The following is a 19,445-nucleotide window of genomic DNA, read 5'->3' on the forward strand; positions in this document are numbered from 1 at the left end:
ATATAATTTTTATATAAGATATATAAGCTATATTTATGCACTCCTTTCTATTTTTGATTTCAGCATAATGGACATTCACATTAGTTTAATGGGAATAGAATTCCACATGAAGGGCTCTATTCTTTACCGGGGAGGTAGGACGATATCAAACGGATTCATAAATTTTCGTCTAATCACGATTGATTAGAAAAAAATTTTTGATTCGTTTCGCGAGTGATTTTGTTTTTTCCAAATTACAATAATTATTAATTATTAATAATAATGATTCTATATAGATGTAATAATATAATAATATAAATAATTATAAATAATAATGATTCTATATGATTGATTTTAAAATAATTGGCATTAGTTGTAGAGTCTTAGCTCGTGGGTCTCCGTAGCAGCAACCTCCAAGTGGTGAGACCTGGAAATCGATATTACTTGCGATATGAGAGAAATAACGCAAGTACTGTCGAGCGAATGGCTGCATTTAAATTCAGTCAAAATTTATTTCTATGATGATTTATTTTATCTTTCCATATTTTTTTGGATATATATCTTAATAGAAATTATTCCATTAGTTATTAACTTTAGGCCTATATTTATTTGTAAAAAAATTCTGCTCCTTTCTCCTGAATTATAAAAGCTTCATTGATGCTGCAGTCAATAGTTGAGTGGTGTTATTGCGGAGAATATTTCGAGTCTGCAGATCGATAGCACGCGAAAAGCCGTGCAAAGTTTTTCTTATATCCGTTCTGCATTCTCCACGTAGGAAATAACTGTTGCCTCATAGCAATCCAGAGAATTCGTTTGGACTTGATTAAGGCGTATCGATCGATCCAATCTAGATAATACAAAACATTTTTATAAGCTAAATTAAATTAAATATAAAATTTCAAAAATTAAATTAAATAATAAATTAAAGTCGAATCATTATATTGTTTGTTATTATATTAAAACTTAAGTTGGTGCATTTTCTCTTATTATATTAAAAGTCGAGTCATTGTATTCTTCTTATAATATTAAAATCGAATAAGATACATTTCTTATTAAAATAAAATCGAGTCCTACGTAACATAGAACAGACAGAATATTAATCAAAATAAACTAATAGAGTACATATATGCATTTTCATATTGACTACATTATAGTTGGTTATACTATTGATCTCTGTTAATCGTTGATTAAAATTAATTGATCTTTGGCCCTTGATCTGTATTTATAATTTTCCCGAAACTCTTTTTTGGCCAAATCAAATTTTGTATAATTATTCTTTATGTTCTGCTGGAAAATATAAACTTCAATGATATTCAAATGACATTAAATGATTGCGATCATAAAAATATAACACATAAATTATTTTTTTTTAATTCCTTTATTAGTTTTTCACATATTAAGAAGTAACGTTTAATCATCAGAACTCGTTCATACAAATCCTTCAACGATACTTAATTATTTTTCTTAAAATTAATCAGTCATATCCCAAGGTTTCACATAAACTCAACTATTTTCACACTAAATTCCCATAAAATTTTCTCTTATCGAAATTTCTTATGAGTTTGCGCAAATATGTTTAAATATGATAAAAATGCATTTAATTGTGTATATTGATAAATCCGATCGGTTCAACGTAAGAAAACGAAAATGACATTTTTTTCGTAAAAATAATATAATACATTTTTTATGTACCTATATGTATGTAAATAATAAAATGACAAGAAAAAGTAAAATCTCAAATCTTTTTATGTCTCAGAAAATTGCACAACTTTAATCATGAAAATAAATCCTTTATCGATTGTAAACACAATTGGGAAAATAAGAACAATAAAAAAAAAGAAAAGAATGTTCACACAAGTCCAGATCTATAAAATGAAGATTCGCACCATGTTTAAAGATTGTTTATGGCTTTTGATAGGTTCCTCATTTATTGCAAAAGATTACTATCATTTGGTTTTGTTATCCCAACATTGATACTTCGCTTCCCTGAGGTATACTAACTTGTTGAAAGTAATAATTTTCCTTTTTTATAGTAATAATTTTTTAAAATATTGAAAATTTATAATATTTAAAAAATTTAAATTATCCAGAATTACTGTATCGTATATAATGGAAATAATTTGTCTCTGAATATTTCTTTATCTTTTAAATTTAACAAAAAATATTTGGAGATTGTGAAATAATTTATAAACTAAATATTTCTAATTATATATACGATAATGATGCAACGAATCAAATATTGTTTTTACCTAAACTATCGTCATGCCGTAGATGTTATCAAGCAGGTATATTATTACATGAAATTGCGAAATTTAGCCACGCACTCGATGTCCATACGTGCTCATTGACATACCTATCACATACCTATCACATACTATATATGTATATTGGCGCGCGTGCATCTTATAAAATTTCAAATTTCTCATATTCGTTTTATCTTAAAAGTTGACATTATCGATAGAAGCTCAATGTTCAATAAAAAATGAAATATGAAAGCATTGAGAGTTAATAAGTACTTTATATTCGAGAATTCATTTACGTAAGCATAATAAAATCAGTATATGCTAAAGATTATATTTTTTATAAATTTTTCTCTCTTAAATAAATTAAATATATTACATATATTAATTAGATGCACGCGCTCCTTCGTATTGTTATACTTATATTATTAAATGGTCACATACGCAACTAATGTTCTGATCAAGCAAGGCCATTTCGAAAATACAATAATTTGGGCGAGGCAATATAATCAAAATCGTGTTTCTTTCTATGATAGTATGGTCCTCGGAAACGTGGACTTATTTGTTCTTCTATTTCAGCTTCTTCTTGGCTGACTTCTTTCTTTAATCGACTAGTCACGTGTTTTTCACCGTATCTTCGCTTTTTTTTATCACACTAACATCTGCCGCTTTATCGTGAACCATATTAGCGACCACCATGCGTTATACATTTAGATTCAAGAAAGCACTCCCTGACGTTAGAAACTTAAGACACGATGATATCACGAAGATCTTAAGACATCACTCACGCTTCTTTCTCTTCGCCAAGCCCAATCTTGCTCATGGATGAGCCGGCGTTACGCGGTAATGTGACCAGCCAATTAATGATTTAATTCAACGATACGCTTTAGCCTTCTCAGCCCATGCAAATAGATCCATGCTTGGTATAGCTTCGAAATCGTTACAAGAACGGATTTCATTTCTGCAAAATAAAAATAATATATCAAGAGCATTATTATAGTCCTTGAAGAAGTTGTGAAGAATTGGTGAAGAAATGTAACATGTCAAATTCAATGGAACTTACCCCTCTTGTGCTCTGAGGAAAACATTTGGTTGCATGTTTTCAATATTATTGCCATTATCACAGAATATTCTTGCTAAAGTAACGTTACGTATTTCCATTAATTGATCTATAAGAATAGAAGAAACGTTTAAATACTTAATAAACTTTTGTAATTGTATAACATGATGAATAATTAAATGTAAGAAAAAATTTTACTTGGTGTGAAGGGGTACGGTTGCATAGCAGAATCGTAAAAGAATCTATCCGTTCGAAGTGTTCTTGCGAATTGTTCCAAAATCAAACATCTGAAAGTAGGACCAAGAAGACCGTCGTCGGGTGACCTTTCTGCCATACCACCGATGACAAGATCAACATCATTAGGATGAGTATAAACGGAGCGTAATTTATTTACGAGCTGTGCGTAAAAAGTAACGAGGCGATAAAACATATGTTAAAACATTGCATTCAACTCGAATCCATTTCAATTTAATATTTAATTTACCTCTGCAGGAATATAATCAAGAAAATCATTGAAATTCCTAGCAATAGGCAATCCACAATGTTTTCTGTAATAATTATATCCAGGTAATCCGTGATCACGACCACGTTGTATGTCTAAGCTAATACTATCTAAACCAAGATCATTCTTATGGTTGCTATATAATTTGCTGGTAATCTGTAAAACGTTAGACATAGAAAATAAGATGTATAACGAATGAGTGGTATTAATAGAAAAAATAGAAGAACAAAATAAAGATACTCACTTCTGGAATCAAACTAACGTCCATCTTTTGACTAGTCTGTGTTGAAAGACCATGAAGTAAACCGTCAAAAATTGCGCCGGATTCGATCACTCGCGGATTAAAGAAATATTCGGACAATTCCAGATATTTAATTTGATGAGAATTACTTGGAATACTGTAAAGTATTAAAGTATTATATGAGTTTCCTTTATTAAAGAATATTATATAAAATATAATTGATATTAAAGGTTATAATCGAAAGTATATATATAAATAACTTACATAAGTCTTCCTTGCATAAGTGAACTCAAGAATCGCAGGGCGGCTGTAGCTGCTTCATTGCTAACTGCGGGCTCGTCCTCAGAATCATACTTTCTGTTATAACCAGTAGCGAGTCCTAAGGCTTGAACACTGATCCTACCCAATAAAATGGGTAACCACTCTTTGTAAGTTATATGCTGAATTTCAGCAATAACAATACGTCTAGCCTCTTGATATAGGATTTCATCCGTCCAGTTGGAATTCAATTTAGCGAGTATCTTCGCAATGCGGTTATGTTCGCGATGCCAAATTGTATGTATTACAGCCAATTGAGGGTAAACGTTGACCCGATCATCACCTATGAAATTTAATAAAATTATTGTTATATATTAGTTTTATTAAAAAGGAATTAAAAATCATCAATTATATTAATGATGATTCTTGAAAACGAAAACTTACCAGAATCATAACAACCTCCTTCACATAGGAAAGCAATTTCGGGATCGTTTTCGGATGGTAAAAATGCATGACCATTACGAACATCTATACGAAGTCTACCACCTTGAAATTCTCGTAATTCACGAGACTTTGTTAAATCGGAACCATAGATCGTGGAACCATCCAAAAAATGACTCACTTGATTCATCTGAAGAGAAAATATAGAAATAAAACTTTTATTGACAAACACAAATATGAAAATAAAATGAAATGGAAATGGAATGTTGAATTACTTGTTCCAAGGGACCAAAGGTGCATTCCGACCTTAAAACTGCCAAGGAACGTACATAGTTCATACATCGAACGTACTGAGTTCCATAAACGGGATCTCTGTCCGCTACAGATATAGGTGCACAATCTGGATGTATGTGACGAGGAGATAAAGCGTTTCCATCCGTTCGGCAGCAAGAAATTGGCTTTCCTGATGAAACTATAAACCAATCTGTTCTATAAATACCGAAATTAAACCTTAACAAAATAAATTATTAAAAACCAACCCATTTTGCGAACTGGTGTATGTGCCAGATCATGTGAAACGAATTGACTCCATTGCATGACGGCAAGAGTTTTGGTAGCATCGGATTGGTCATTATTAGCAGTCACTAATGCACTTACTGTTCTCGCACTTGGCAATGGCTTCTTCGTCTGTCCCATGTTCCTCGGCTCTTGAATACCTAGTTCCCAATACAATGTTACATTAAGATTTCATTATGAAAATTGTTTTACGTTGTCAAATCGGAGTAAATCGATGTTAAGTGACTCATAACGAAGCAATTTTAAATAAATACGCTAAAGTGCTTTAAAAGAAAACTTTACGTGTGAATTTCAAATGAACGCACTTATCAATATGTACAGCAAAGCAAAAGCATATCATCTTAATTACTCCGATGTTAACAAAGTTTATAGGCGTTTATAATATATGTATATAATATACGTATGTATATATACACACACACACACACACACATATATATATATATATATATATATATATATATATATATTTGTAAACACAGCACGAGAGAGATAATAAAATACGCAGAATTTTTATTATAGAAAACAAGTAGTGGTAAGCGTTTAGAGAGAAATGTTTCTTGGCCGTCTTGTCCTCGAACCTGACACTTCACCTAAACCTGTTTTATCGCTCGCGATGTATTGTTTAAGAACAATCGGATAATTTCTATTTTTAAATAGCATATAGATAGATTTGAAGAAAATTATAATTATAATCGTAATGTTATTTGACATAATCACATAAGAAAAGATAGTAAAGTTGATTAAAATTCCAAACTTAATCCGATTGATCTCGAAAAAAAAGAAGTTCCAATCGATTTTTTGCAAGAATTAGCAGTTAATCGATTGAAGTTCTTGCTCTCGTGCTGTGAAATAAAACCGGAGAAGATTCTCTACTCTTTCTTACGTCGTTCTGGTGCGTCGTTGACGTGGCATGTCGTCAATATAAATGATAAATCGATGTTAAAATTTAAAAATGTATATGTTTGGTCGTTAAAAGCAATGAAAGAGAAGAGGAGTATCGTTGTATCGATTCAACGCTGATCGCTGACGTCGAGACGCTTGCAAAACGAGTAATCTAATTTTGTAATATTTAGTATGGTCGATGAAGGCACCCAAACGAGTGAACCAAGCTGAGAGACAGATAAAATTTAATGCGGTTTCCATCGATTGCCAAAATAAATATGATTTGCATTTTGGTGACTATTACAATATCCTTTAAATGTTTCTAAAATGTAAATTACAATTATTCGATGTTATCGTGAATGGATCGATGATATTGAATTTAAGCTGCAATGGCCTCCCAAATTGAATTCGCTCGAACAGGGACCTTAATGTGAAACCGTATGCCGCCATAAAACAGAAAGTGTTCGAAGTAACTAGTATTACGTAATAAATATGATACATTATTAGGTATATCCGAATTAGTTTACATACACTTCTACTGCTGGATAGAATCTCCCGACCGGGGCACCCTATTGTAGGCAGTATTATTCACTGCTACACTCAGGCATATTATGCTCTATGTGCCTTATCGCACAACAACTGTAATGCAAATCACAGAATATAATTTTGTTAAGCCAATCGACGAACGTTTTTCCGCTAGCGCCCAAGGATCTGTCTCTGTGCACGTGTATACGTAAAGAATATAGAGGGTGCCGTCCATAGATGTTCGAACAAATATCTCAAGACTGATTGAAATTACAAGAAAGTTCTTTAATAAAAGAAATCTGCACGGTTCTGAGTCAGCTAAAAAGTGCATGTAAAACTTTTTTGAACTCGTGACTTTTCAAGCTCAAAAGATCAACATAATTTTTCTTTTTTAATGGTTATTAAAAATTTTTTGCATATTTATATAGCAGTGGTTATTTGCAATTAAAATCATATCTAGTAAAAAATTATTACTGTGAATTGTTTACAAGATAATTGGCATTTTAAATATTAAAGTACATAGTTGTTTTTCCGTATCAGCAGATGAAATTAAAAACTCATTCGTCAGACTACATAATATTTTGAAGTCAGTTACGTCAAATGGATCACTGACCTTCAACCCGTCAAAATACACGATTGCTTGATTTGTAAATAAAGTATTGAAATAGCATAGAGTATGAATTACAGTATAGTATGAATCTATTAATCAATCATTAAAATGCTAATTATCTCTAAAAGGATATGTAACAGCAATTTTTTATTACTATATAAATATGCAGAAAAATTGTATCTATCAAAAAAGAAAAAAAATACTATGTTGACTTCTATAATTCGAAAAGTTCGCAAATAAAAAAAAATATATGCTTTTTGTAGCGGATTCAAAGCTGTGCAAATTTCTCTTAATAAACTTGTTTTGTAACTTTAAGAAATTGCGAAATAGTTGCTGGAACATTCAGGGATAGGACAACCTGTGTAATATATATATATATATATATATATATATATATATATATATATAGATTTTTATATATGCCTATAGTGTGTGTTACGTCCGTTAATAAACTGTCCTGATAAAAGTGGTGTTAGGTTGGTTAATGGATTTGTCGTCTCCTAAACAATCATTTCAACTTTCGTAGAACGAAGTTATGGATTCTTAAAATTTACAAAATTGACTATGATATAATATTTCATTAAACTAAAGTCCAACTATCGTTTTATTGCAGATACAAGAGATATCGAGGTAAATTTGATACTACAAAATGTATTGAATAAAAAACATAATTTCGTTAATTAAATCTGACTATCATACGTTTGGTAATAATCGGGAAATGTTTCCTATCCTCTGATAAAAATTTAAAAATGATGTCAGAGAAAAAAAAACGTCGTCTTGTGGTTACATATTACGTCCTACGCGTTTAAGTTGAATGGTAAACGACGAGATTATTATAAGGAAATTTGTATGGAAATTGTTATGATTGGATAGGAGAGCGCTTAACGTTCATAGGCTGCAAATAATTGTTCGATTATTATATCACAAAAAGATAATGACAATAATACCGTTAAATAATCATTTCTACACTTCGATATATAAACGATTTTTCCTTTTATTAGATATTAAACGCATTATTTGTAAGAAAATACGACCGACCGAATGAGATATAAACGGATACGATGTGATAGTGCGAATGATCACGTGGAAGAATATGAATTTTAGCGAATTAATGGAGCGAGTTTGAAAAGAAGATGAGAGACACGAAAGATAGGAGACGTTATAGTGAGATTCATAATGAGGATAAGGAAAATTCAAGAATTCCATTGGAATCCAAGAGGAAGGAAATAACGAAAATTGAGGTTTTATGAAATTAATGTTATTTCGCGTTAAAAGAACAATTATCTCGTCCGTGTTATTGAGACAATTGATGAGTATGAAATCCGCGAGTTTTCAAGATCTAGTCAATAGGATTGAGCCTAGAAAAATAAGGCATTTTTGAAGAGCATGTCGCGTTATAAGAAGGATTCTTACCATCGAAATATTGAGGGAAGAGGATTCTTGTGTATGCTGTCATGGCTCTGCCCCAGCTAGGATTATCGATGTTATTGCAACTTCCATCGATAGTTCGATACTTCATTTTTGAATCACAACTTGCTACGTGCGAGGCCATGCATTTGTCGCCCAATGGCGTGCCCTCTAATTTCAAGGTTGATATATATCGAGCACATTCTTCCTTAGATAGGCCAAATCTACTGAATAACACATACATAATAAATACAAGATATTGATTATATAAAAATTTTATACCTCCTCCACTCTACTTCGGCATCTATTAATAAATGTAACCCTTTGAATAATATTCAAGTATATTTAAATCTTTAATTTTGCTTAAAATAGTCTAGTAGTTAGTTTTTTCAAAATAGTATTGCCATTAATTTAACTACCGTTCGGGCTAAGTATTTAAATTTATTATATTTGTATGTCAAACAAAGCGATATTGTTTTTAGTTTTACAACGGTTTGGAGGTTAGTAAAATTATAGTAATTTACTGTTTAAAGGATTAAATTATACTACATATACAATGATAATATTAAGAATGACTTACCGTCGACAATTCTGATGAATCAGATACAAGGAAGCTTTCGTAACCAAAAGTGCATCGATGCCTTTTGTCAGGGCATCTTCCGAAGGATATGCATTGATATATTGTTTACCGGCAACGCTATTAGCTTCAAATTGAATACCGGCATTGATGATGTTCCTTTCTAGTGTGCCCAATCGATTCACGAGCGTCTTCGCGAAATTTATAGATTCGTTTAAAGTCGACTCGGTGATCCTAGGATATTGTCGGTTCTGAAAGAGACCTGTATCTATGATGCCTTCTGAAGGAGCATCTGTAGATGGCAAGCCTGTAAAAATATCTTTAAAAAAACCGGTATATATTAATTATGTATTCATGAGGATAAAAATATACAAGATGTTACTTTTATTTCAAAAAATTCGAATATCTGCAAAAAAATATCTTTTTTCGAGTTAAAGTAAATTGTAAAAAGACTATTGATAGATTCGATCCCTCAGGGGATATTTCATTTTTTCGAGATAAAGGGAACAACGTGTATATATATTATCTATAAAATATATTATCTATTTAAAAAAGAAAAAATAAGTAATAATAAAAGTTTATCTAAAATTTCTTTTTTCTTAACTATTGATTATTATTTTTTCTTTTTTAATTTAAATTTCTTATGTGTTCTAAAAGTATATCGCGATGAACCACCGGTAGTACATGCCGATCAATGAGCTCATTTCATATGTATTATCGGTGATATATGCTGGTATCAATATATTAAATAAAAAATAAAATATACTCACCAGTATAACTGGCAAGATAGTTCTGAAGTGACATGGGTAGTTTATAAGCCTCCATAGAATTGGAATAACCAAGCAGTCCCATAGATTGAAGGGACACCCATAATATCGCCAAAGTTGCCACCGATCCTGCCATTACACCGCCGGCTGTTCGAAGTAAAATAAATATTAATGACCATATCATACTGAATTTTCCTCTTTCTATATCCATATCTCTGACTCATTCAGTACAGCGACTATTCAACGAAGGAGGTAAAGATGTTTACGAAAAAAAGGTCATCGCGGAGGTTAAACCTGCATTACAAACGATCGTATAGACGTTGCAAAACACGTTGCATTTCTCTCCCTCTCTCTCTTTATTTTTTTTTTCCTTGCGATTTATAATACGATGACAACAAGATTCAAATGTTATATTGCACCGTCGATTGTATATACGTACATTCATATGTAAAACATAAAATAAAATTCATTCTAATAACATTATATACATTGTTCACGATTTCTTATAGAATGAAGAAAAAAGAAGTTATTTACAAAAATTTTATCACGTAGTTATTAATTCACTCGAATGAATATATTATCTCATGGTCATTTGGAGCTTATGCCTTGAACTACTTTTTATGGAACTGCATCAAGAAGTTAAATTCGATCGTTGATCATCGCCTAATGGTTGTAAATAATATTTAAACATTTTACGAAATAGAGATATATATTCTTCTGAATTACTATATCATCTCATAAATTACTTTATTAAATCTTACGTACGATTTCTATTATTTCGAATAATTATTAAAAAAATAGAATTAAAAATAGAAAAGATGAACATTGTTTTCTTAATGGACTTCGTAATTAGATTCTTGTTTATTCTCCAATTATTATTTAACATTTTTATGCAATGTATACATTTATATGTTGATATTCAATCGTAAAACGTACATATACCATCGATGACGAATAATCTAACGTATCGAGAATATCGAAGATGTTTACAATTCACAATTGTAAACGTGTCAAAGTCGCTTTTAAAATTTTTTCTGATTTTAATTTACGATTAAGATAAAGGCGAAGGAAATTATAATAAAGCGATACAAAGAAATACAAACGGATGGTTTTTCAAAAAACACATGCATTTCTATATAAATCGCTAAATCGATTAAAATCATTCAATGAATTAGATTAATTCCTTTTAAAATCCCTTCGTCTTTTACGAATGGTTAGGTAGATCATTGAATTTCCGATGATTGATGAATGAACGGCACGCGTGTCACCCTTCTATCGTTTAAAGGATTATACTTTAATTCTAACTCAATCTAAAACATGTAAATTTCGTATAATCAAATCGAGTGAATAAGAGTTTAATTTCAAAACATTATAAGAGCGTAGCAAAAGATAAAACGAAACGACTCGAATGAATGTTATCACGAAAAAGAAACATTATCTTTTTTCTTTTTTTTTTCTCGTTTTATCCCGACCTTCGTGAACGTTTCTACGCGAGATATTTATAGAAATGGAGTCGGGGGTCGGTCGGAGGTTCCAGTGCGCGTGCAAACATTGAAAGAGCACGGATTTTATGCTCTGACGACCCGTTAAAATAAGCGGCAAATATGCGCACACATATGACAAACTCATCTATCCGTTGTATAGTGTCGTCGTTCACGCGTTTTGCACGTGCTTCAACGTGACACATTACGTCCAATGATCGTATCTAATTTATACATGACACATACACATCATAGAGCATCATGTGTATATATATATATGTATATATATGGATATATATATATATCCATATATATATTCTTATGTACAACAAATATATGTTTTACGTTTTTCATTTGTATAGCGTTCATATCGCCATCATCATAAAATTATATTGTTGTTATCATGTTGTGTGCAATAGAATATTAATAGAAAAAAAAACTTGTTCACCTAGAGCAAGTTTCTCTATTTAATAAAAAATTCCAAATGCCGGCTCGTAAATAATCTCTAAGTGTTTAAATATCGTGATAACGGGTATTTGCGGAAAATAAAAATACGATAAGATAATTATTGGAAAAGAAAAGAAAAAAAGATTATAATCAGAGCAGGAAACGTGAGAGAAAATTATCTATGTTTATATCGTATTCGTTTGACTTTTTTCTACGCAAAGATGTTTGTAAATCTGTTGGTAAAGTCGCACGTAATTTTAAGGTTATGTTTCGTTCGTGTGAATCCGGCTTTAATCGGGAACACGATACGATGTTTCCGTGCATTCCTGAACGCGTGCGAGAGAGATGAAAAACGACGGTGTATACGCATATGGACGATGGCATAGTGTCGCAAGAAAAGTCAAGCATAGAGAAGTGGAAAAGTACCAACGAACACGTAATCTCTCAATCATAATAGATAAATGAATGCATGAAGTCTTATGGGAATTATAGAAGAAACATTTAGTTCAACGTAAAAGTATTTCTATTGGATCATTTATTTATTACTAGTTTTATTGATGTTTTAAGAAAAAAAAAAGAAAATACGTGCTAAACGAGTATGTGCTTTCTCTTTTTATTGCTTGACTCTGTGATAATAATTCGACATCCGAGAGAGGGAGAGAGTAAAGGCACTCTCGCGACAAAAAAAAAACAATACTTAGGATGTAACGATAATATCGTACATAAATAGCCCAATAGAAAGTTTATTAAACGTTTTCCATCAATTGAGGATGTACATACATATTGCATTACGACAGTAATGCATTCAAGAAAGATATTGAATACAATTGAAGAATGCACAAACAACTATCGACTTCTTCGTCTATAATAAAATGAAAATTCTTAACGATCTTGTTGTTTTTCTTTTTCTTTTTAAAGCCTGATGTCATTATTAATGCGATATTTTTTCATTGGCAATAAAATTGAAAAGTATATGTGCGTGCATGTACCGCGTAAGAAAAAAAAAAGAAAGAAAATGGTTACCAGGCACGTATTCCATAGGTTTCTCTAGTCCGTGCATGGCGTAGATCCAACGATTGTCGTTCACAGGTGCGACGAGAAACATTGTCAGTAGTACATCACGATGTAAACCAACGTGACAGTACAAGAAAAAACTACGATTCTATGAACTCCTTTCCTCACCACTTTTACGATCTCCAGGCTTTCCTTACTTGTCGTATAGTAACGAGAGGACCAAGTACAGAGGAAGTATAGAGAAAGAAAAGGAAAAAGATTATAAAGCCCTTCTTCGTTGATTTTCTTATTCAATTACCGTTAGCAACGCATGTACGTATTTTTCTCTTTCTTTTTTTTTTTAACTGTACTATATGCATCTACATACACATACGCGTTTGCATATACATACGTGCGTAAAAAATATGTCACGTCGTCGACAACGTCGGAAAACGTCGATATCGACCGGGAAGAAAAAAGTAAATATGTATATATATATATATACATATATATATATATGTATGTATGTATATAAGAAAGAAGTTTGAAGAGGTAATCTCACGCCGGCAGAAACGACAACGTTCGTTCTTCAAGCTGGCGAAGGACGACTGAACGAGTTTCGCTTCGTAGCCAGAGAACGAGCCTCTTTCTCTTATGCCAATGTTCTGTCTCTCTTGCATTCAAGCGAACGTTCGTTTTCTCTCTCTTTCTTGTACTTTGTAATATACCTGTGCTCCCTACCACGCTACCCATACGTCTTTCTCTCTCACTCTTTTGATGAAAAACATATCACTCACCAAACGCGTGTTCAGAACCCTCCTTACTGCGCGCAGTCACCTCATAATACCATCGTTTTTGACGGTTCGAAATCTATTGCTATTTTGTTTATCATGTCTTTCTTCGAAATTTTTATCATTGAAATATCTTTTTTTCGCGCGGGAGTATAATAAAGATAAATAAACATTCTGTTGATCTCATAGTTTTTAAGTCGCTTTTGTAGAACTAAGTCGTTTCAAGTTTTCTCAAATTCCCGTTTGTATAATCATTTCGTGTTCACTCTTTCTTGATTATATGTTTTGTTAACTATCTTTGTTTTTTTTTTTTATTAATCTTCTTTAATTTCTACCGGTCAACCGAAGATTTTTTGCAAAACAATTGTTATAATAATTTCAATTTTATTATGTTTAATTTTTCTGTTAGCGATGCAACATTTAAAATTTTTCTGTTTGCAATGAATTATCAAGAAACCGAGAAAATGTTCAATTTTCAAAATATTATATAATCGTAAACCATGACACACAAGGTAAACACGTCTGACACTTCGTTACCTTCATTCAAGGTTCATCGTCAATATAGTTAATTATATTTGCGTAGCTTAAAGAAACGAATTAAATGAATGCGTTCCATCATCCAATTTTCATGTTTCCATTTATAAAAGAGAACCAATAAAAAAATATGTGTGTAAAAATAAAACGAAAAAAGGATAAATGGATCGTTATTAATGAGAGCCAATTGCTCTCATTCGAAGTTAGAATGAAGAGGACGCAAGTAAAATTGCATACAAGACCGCAAGGCGAGAATAGAGCGCTAGTGTTCCTACTTGTCAAATGAAAAAAATATATCTCTATCGATTGAAAACTTTGGGAAAAATACAAAATAAATAGAAAATAATAATAGATCTATATGTGCTATCGTACATGATCTTACCTAGATAAGTTTTTTTGAAGTGTTCGATCCGAAGATTATTGTAAAGGAAAGCGAATATGTTAATGCCCATCTTTCGTCTTTGCGGGCGAATTTGTAGCAACGCCGGTGTGACACCAACCAATGGTGGGAGGGAGATCGTGTAAGCACTTTTTGTATGTTACTCGAACGAGTAAGAATGAATTAATTCTCGGTTTAAATGGAATTACCGGATATCGAGGTGATTAATCACGCCGGATTGCGGTACTTTAATATTAGACAAATTTTTCACGATCGAATTTCTATTACGATTACGTTATGAAAAACAGGACAGAGAAATAAACGAATAGAGAAATCGAAAGTAGGTCTGTGATAGACGAGAATAGATAATCGTCGGAACGGATATCTTAAATGACAAAGGATGAAATGAAAGAGAGAAAATATCGCGCACTCCTTTGAGAGAAGTTCTATTAGGAAGAACACTACATATATGGCAAAATAGAATAAAATTTTAATAATTATTCAAGCGGTATATTATGATAGCAGAAAGTTAAATGACGATCGTAGAAACAACACTTCAACTTCCTGTCGCTGTCACACTGAACGTTCGTCTGTTATCGACCCTGTTTCCTCTTCCTCCCACCCCATCTCACCTATTCTTAAGCCTTCCAGAAAGCTCGACACAAGTGCACATGCGCGGTTACCCTTTGAAAAGCGGTCCTCCCTATAGCACTTACTGTGAAAATATCCCTGCTTATTATCGCATTTTTATAACCCGCGAATGAAGCATTATATCTGATGATTAATAATAATAATTCTTTTCTGCAATAATTTTTATAAATGCGTGTTTATTTTATTCGTATTTGCTTTTCGTTTAAACCATCTTTCTTAATATGTTTAACAAGTTTCTTGGATGTTTGTACGTGTGTGTACGTGAGCACCCGTATATCATTTCGAGAGACGTAAATGGCAACACACATTATTGATTTTTATTTTTGTTAAAGTATCGATAACGTTTAATACTAATTATGAAGTATCGAAATAAAATGTTCATTATTTTTGCTATAATTTCTACTTTGGATATTTATTTTATCGAGATGTCAGAATGTACTCGTTTAACCTTTCGTTTACACATAGCCGAGTATATTATATTAAATTGTAAATTGTGCACATACGTAAACGAATATATTATGTTAAATATGCATAGTATGTAGAGGTTAAGATATTCTACGTCTGTTGCATTCTTGAAAGTATCATCAGAAAGTGAAATGTGTTATTCATCTATTTTATATCCAACATGTTGATTAGAATTGGATTTATATATAAATATTTTATTCCTTCGAGAAAGATCTATATATATATATATATATATATATATATATATATATATATATATATATATATTTCAACGATCACGTTATAATACGGTGATTAATATTTCCTATGATTCATATTTAATAAAATTACATCAATGTTTGTAGAAACATGGAAAAATACTAAATGACTAAATATGAACATTAAATTCATTATCATCTTTGAGTTTACTTTAAAATAATCTGATTACAGAATGATCTGCAGATATAAATTAATCTAATTTATTAATATCTTTATTCCGTGTGTGTGCCTGTTCGATAAGAATGTATTTTTCTACTGATCGAAAAATCTTAGAAAATCTCTAATCGTAGATCTAAGAGTTTTTAAGGTTTCTTAGAGACCTTAATATCGAACCATGTGTCAACAGTTAGCCATGGCTTCTCCAAAGAGCAGTAGAATAAGAAATACACGGGGAACTGATCGAGGAGGGCCGGTTAAACGAGCACGTGATACCAGCGTGATACTTAACCGTTCCATACCGTTCCGTACCATTCCCCTTCCTCTTCTTTTCCCTTCTTAGTCGACGCCATATCTCTGTCTCATTTTCTCTGTTGCTCTCTTTCTCTCTCTCTCTCTCTCTCTCTCTTACTTTCTCCTTCTCTATCTCTATCTCTGTCTCTCTCTCTCTCTCCCTCTATCTCTTTCTCACCATCTTGCGCTTCCAAGTGTTCTTTGCTCAAGAATTTTATATAAGATAATCGCGTTACGCATTTAATCGTGACGAAATATTTATAATATATGTCTTTTTGTGATCTCGATTGCTTTTTCTTTCTTTTCTTTTCTTTTTATTTTATGACAAGGAAGAACACGTCGTTCGTTTACCGTTCTTTTAACTTGCACTATTTATAATACATTATTTAGACAGCATAAAGTCGATGGAAATGTTTCTAACGGTGAATAACTAGTGTTCTGAGGTGTTAAAAATGACTTTTTGTTTTTCGTGGAAGATACAATAGGCGTTAGGGTGTGCTACTTCATAAGCTGTATTCAATCAAAAATTATTTTTAGGGTCATCTCGACTGAGCTTGATTAATTTTAATTAAGGATTAACTCAATCAGTAGTGCAGCCAACAGCAAAGCTTTTAATTTTATATCATTGTTAACTTATATTTTTGTGACATCAATAACCATTTGAAACATTTTATATTATTCTATGATATGGAAATACTATATGTATTCTCCTTGTTTATTTTAATTAATATTCTGTCTATTCTATTTGTATACTATATATAATTTACAAATGGATACTGATATCGTGAAAATATAGATTAAAAACTACATACAGTTAATATAGTTTTACTGTTTGCTACAATGTTGATCACTTTAATCGTTTTATTAAATTAATTTGATTTGCAGTGGTCTTTATTAAATTTGCATTTTAAAGGGAGTAAATTGTTTCACATTCTATTTCTTAACAATGATATGATTAATTCTCGTAAATAATTAATTCCCTATTAGTATATTATTTTTTATGATATTAGTATATTATTTTTATAATATTTTAAACGAAGTATACTATTTCATATTATATTTCTTAACGTTGATACGATAAATTTCATAATCAATTTATTCGAAATTAGTGGCATTTTTTATAAAATAAGCGCGTTTTTTTTAATTTAATTCGAAATTCGTAGTTTTTAAATTGAAGTTTAAATATTTATTTGTTTTGAAAACAAACGACATTATCTACATTTTGTGTCAATTGTAAGTGTGCCAATTATTTTGCAATTTTACCTACTAAACTGATTACAGCACTACCACACAAAAAAAATCGAAATTACGAAGAAATTTTTTGGCGGGTTTTGATTACGTTATGTCATGCCATCTGTCAGTAGAATATAAAACTTAAAACTCATCGGATAAGAGCTACATTGCTTCGATTATTTTGAAAACAATTTTGAAAGATTTTAAATTTGAAAAAAGAAAAAGAAAATGTTTACAAAAATGATCCGTGATTTAAAAAAATCGATGACGTTCCATTAATATTCGTATGTTTTTAGAATGAAGATAACGATTTAACAGAGAAAATGTCAATGACCCTCGACGATGTATCGTATAATATTTTATCGAACGTATATATACAGTTTCTTTGCTTTGTTTATCTGGAGATAAAGGAAATGGGCAAGAATATCGCTTCGTTTGGTTTCGTTGACAAGCAAAAAATGGATTTCATGAACGTGAAAATAAAAATATTTTTAAATAACAAATCTAACAGAAATTGTACTTACATATTACGTTGGAAAGAAAATTTCGTTCGTTCTAACTCGAGACGATGACTATTTCAATTAATTTACACGAGCTTCTTAAACATTAACGTATATCGTGTAAATATATACACATGAGTATAACTATCAAGGATTGCAATAACGCTTCTCTGTCTTCGAACTAGGATTTATATATATAATAACAGCTTGGACCTCTTTCGTCGTTGGATTCCAGCTTTCGACTGTCGATTCGATCAAGCGACCGGATTTAATATCCAAGAAGCCATCATTGGACGGTCTTTTTTTTCTTCTTTATCTTCTCTTTTATTTTCTTTCTTTTGCGATCGATTCATCGTGTCATCGTGGGTCATTCCTTGTTCCAGATTAGTTTTATCTCTGACGCGAACCGACTACCACGCTCATTTGCTTTACATAAACTTTACTTGAGAAATCTAGTAGCCACGAGTATTTTTTTTTCACGTGCACAAACGCGTTGAACTTTAGAAAAGTTCATGTTTGATAGATAGGCAACAACAAAAAAGAAAAAAGAGAAAGTTGAAAAATTCTCTAGACGCGTGCTCAATCAACGATTATCGAGTTCTATCGTTCGATGACCGCATGAAAGAGATAGAGAGAAAAAGAGTCAATGAATATCGAAAGACTCTTAGAACCATTTCGACCAGTCTCCATCAATAGTGTAACAAATAAACTTTTATTAGAAAATTTATTAAAACTTTTAACCTATATTTTCATTATATCAATAATCATTTGAAGGTATTATATATACTATGGAACAGAAAAAATAATAATTAAAATGAGCTAAAAGAAATATATATACGCATTCCCATACTACGTATAAAATATTATATTTTTATGTCTTTTAGTACGTTTATGTTTGTTTTTTTTTTCTTTTGGTGATACGATATTCCAGAAATCAACTCTTTTGAAATAAATTCCTCTTTGGTGATACGATATTAAAAAAACCTATTTGATGATGTCAGTCTTTTGCGTTTTCATTTTTTTCGTTATCTACGCATTTACTTGCAAAATTTAAAGAAAATATTGTTTTTTATAATTTCCCGATCGATTGATCTTAAATATGAAAGAATTAAAAAATATGTATTTTTATATGTTAATCTATGATAGATTATTCGATTTATTTTCTATTCACTCGTTCTTCTTATTATATACGTAC

The 19,445-nt window shown here is 31.1% G+C and overlaps 1 protein-coding gene across 6 annotated transcripts; it reads right to left on the bottom strand.

The window, feature by feature from the left end:
• Nucleotides 1-1,338: 1,338 nt before the first annotated feature.
• Nucleotides 1,339-18,503, bottom strand: LOC127063445 (peroxidase-like). 6 transcript variants are annotated; one of them, XM_050993251.1, is made up of 14 exons: nucleotides 13,402-14,102; nucleotides 13,020-13,206; nucleotides 10,072-10,215; nucleotides 9,305-9,620; nucleotides 8,731-8,951; nucleotides 5,261-5,437; nucleotides 4,997-5,193; nucleotides 4,725-4,911; nucleotides 4,287-4,623; nucleotides 4,026-4,179; nucleotides 3,764-3,937; nucleotides 3,478-3,676; nucleotides 3,283-3,388; nucleotides 1,339-3,180 (listed from the first exon to the last, which is right to left on the bottom strand). In XM_050993251.1, exons 2-14 carry the CDS (start codon nucleotides 13,099-13,101, stop codon nucleotides 3,093-3,095), a joined length of 2,382 nt encoding a protein of 793 aa, XP_050849208.1. In that variant the 5' UTR covers nucleotides 13,102-13,206; nucleotides 13,402-14,102; the 3' UTR covers nucleotides 1,339-3,092. The 6 variants fall into 6 exon arrangements, with proteins under 6 accessions (XP_050849208.1, XP_050849211.1, XP_050849213.1 ...); XM_050993254.1 differs by lacking the exons at nucleotides 13,020-13,206; nucleotides 13,402-14,102 and adding an exon at nucleotides 18,275-18,503; XM_050993256.1 differs by lacking the exons at nucleotides 13,020-13,206; nucleotides 13,402-14,102 and adding an exon at nucleotides 15,326-15,959.
• Between the last annotated feature and the right edge of the window lie 942 nt (nucleotides 18,504-19,445).

This window comes from Vespula vulgaris, chromosome 4 (assembly GCF_905475345.1).
Source record: "Vespula vulgaris chromosome 4, iyVesVulg1.1, whole genome shotgun sequence".
NCBI lineage: Eukaryota > Metazoa > Arthropoda > Insecta > Hymenoptera > Vespidae > Vespula > Vespula vulgaris.

Bases quoted from the DNA above. Each gene is read 5' to 3' on its own strand.
- LOC127063445 (XM_050993251.1), bottom strand. From the start codon at position 13,101: ATGTTTCTCGTCGCACCTGTGAACGACAATCGTTGGATCTACGCCATG. The intron at 9,621-10,071 runs GTGAGTATATTT...GTTTTTTTAAAG, and splicing joins CTATCTTGCCAGTTATACTG to ATATTTTTACAGGCTTGCCA. The intron at 3,677-3,763 runs GTAAATTAAATA...TTTTACGCACAG, and splicing joins TTGATTATATTCCTGCAGAG to CTCGTAAATAAATTACGCTC.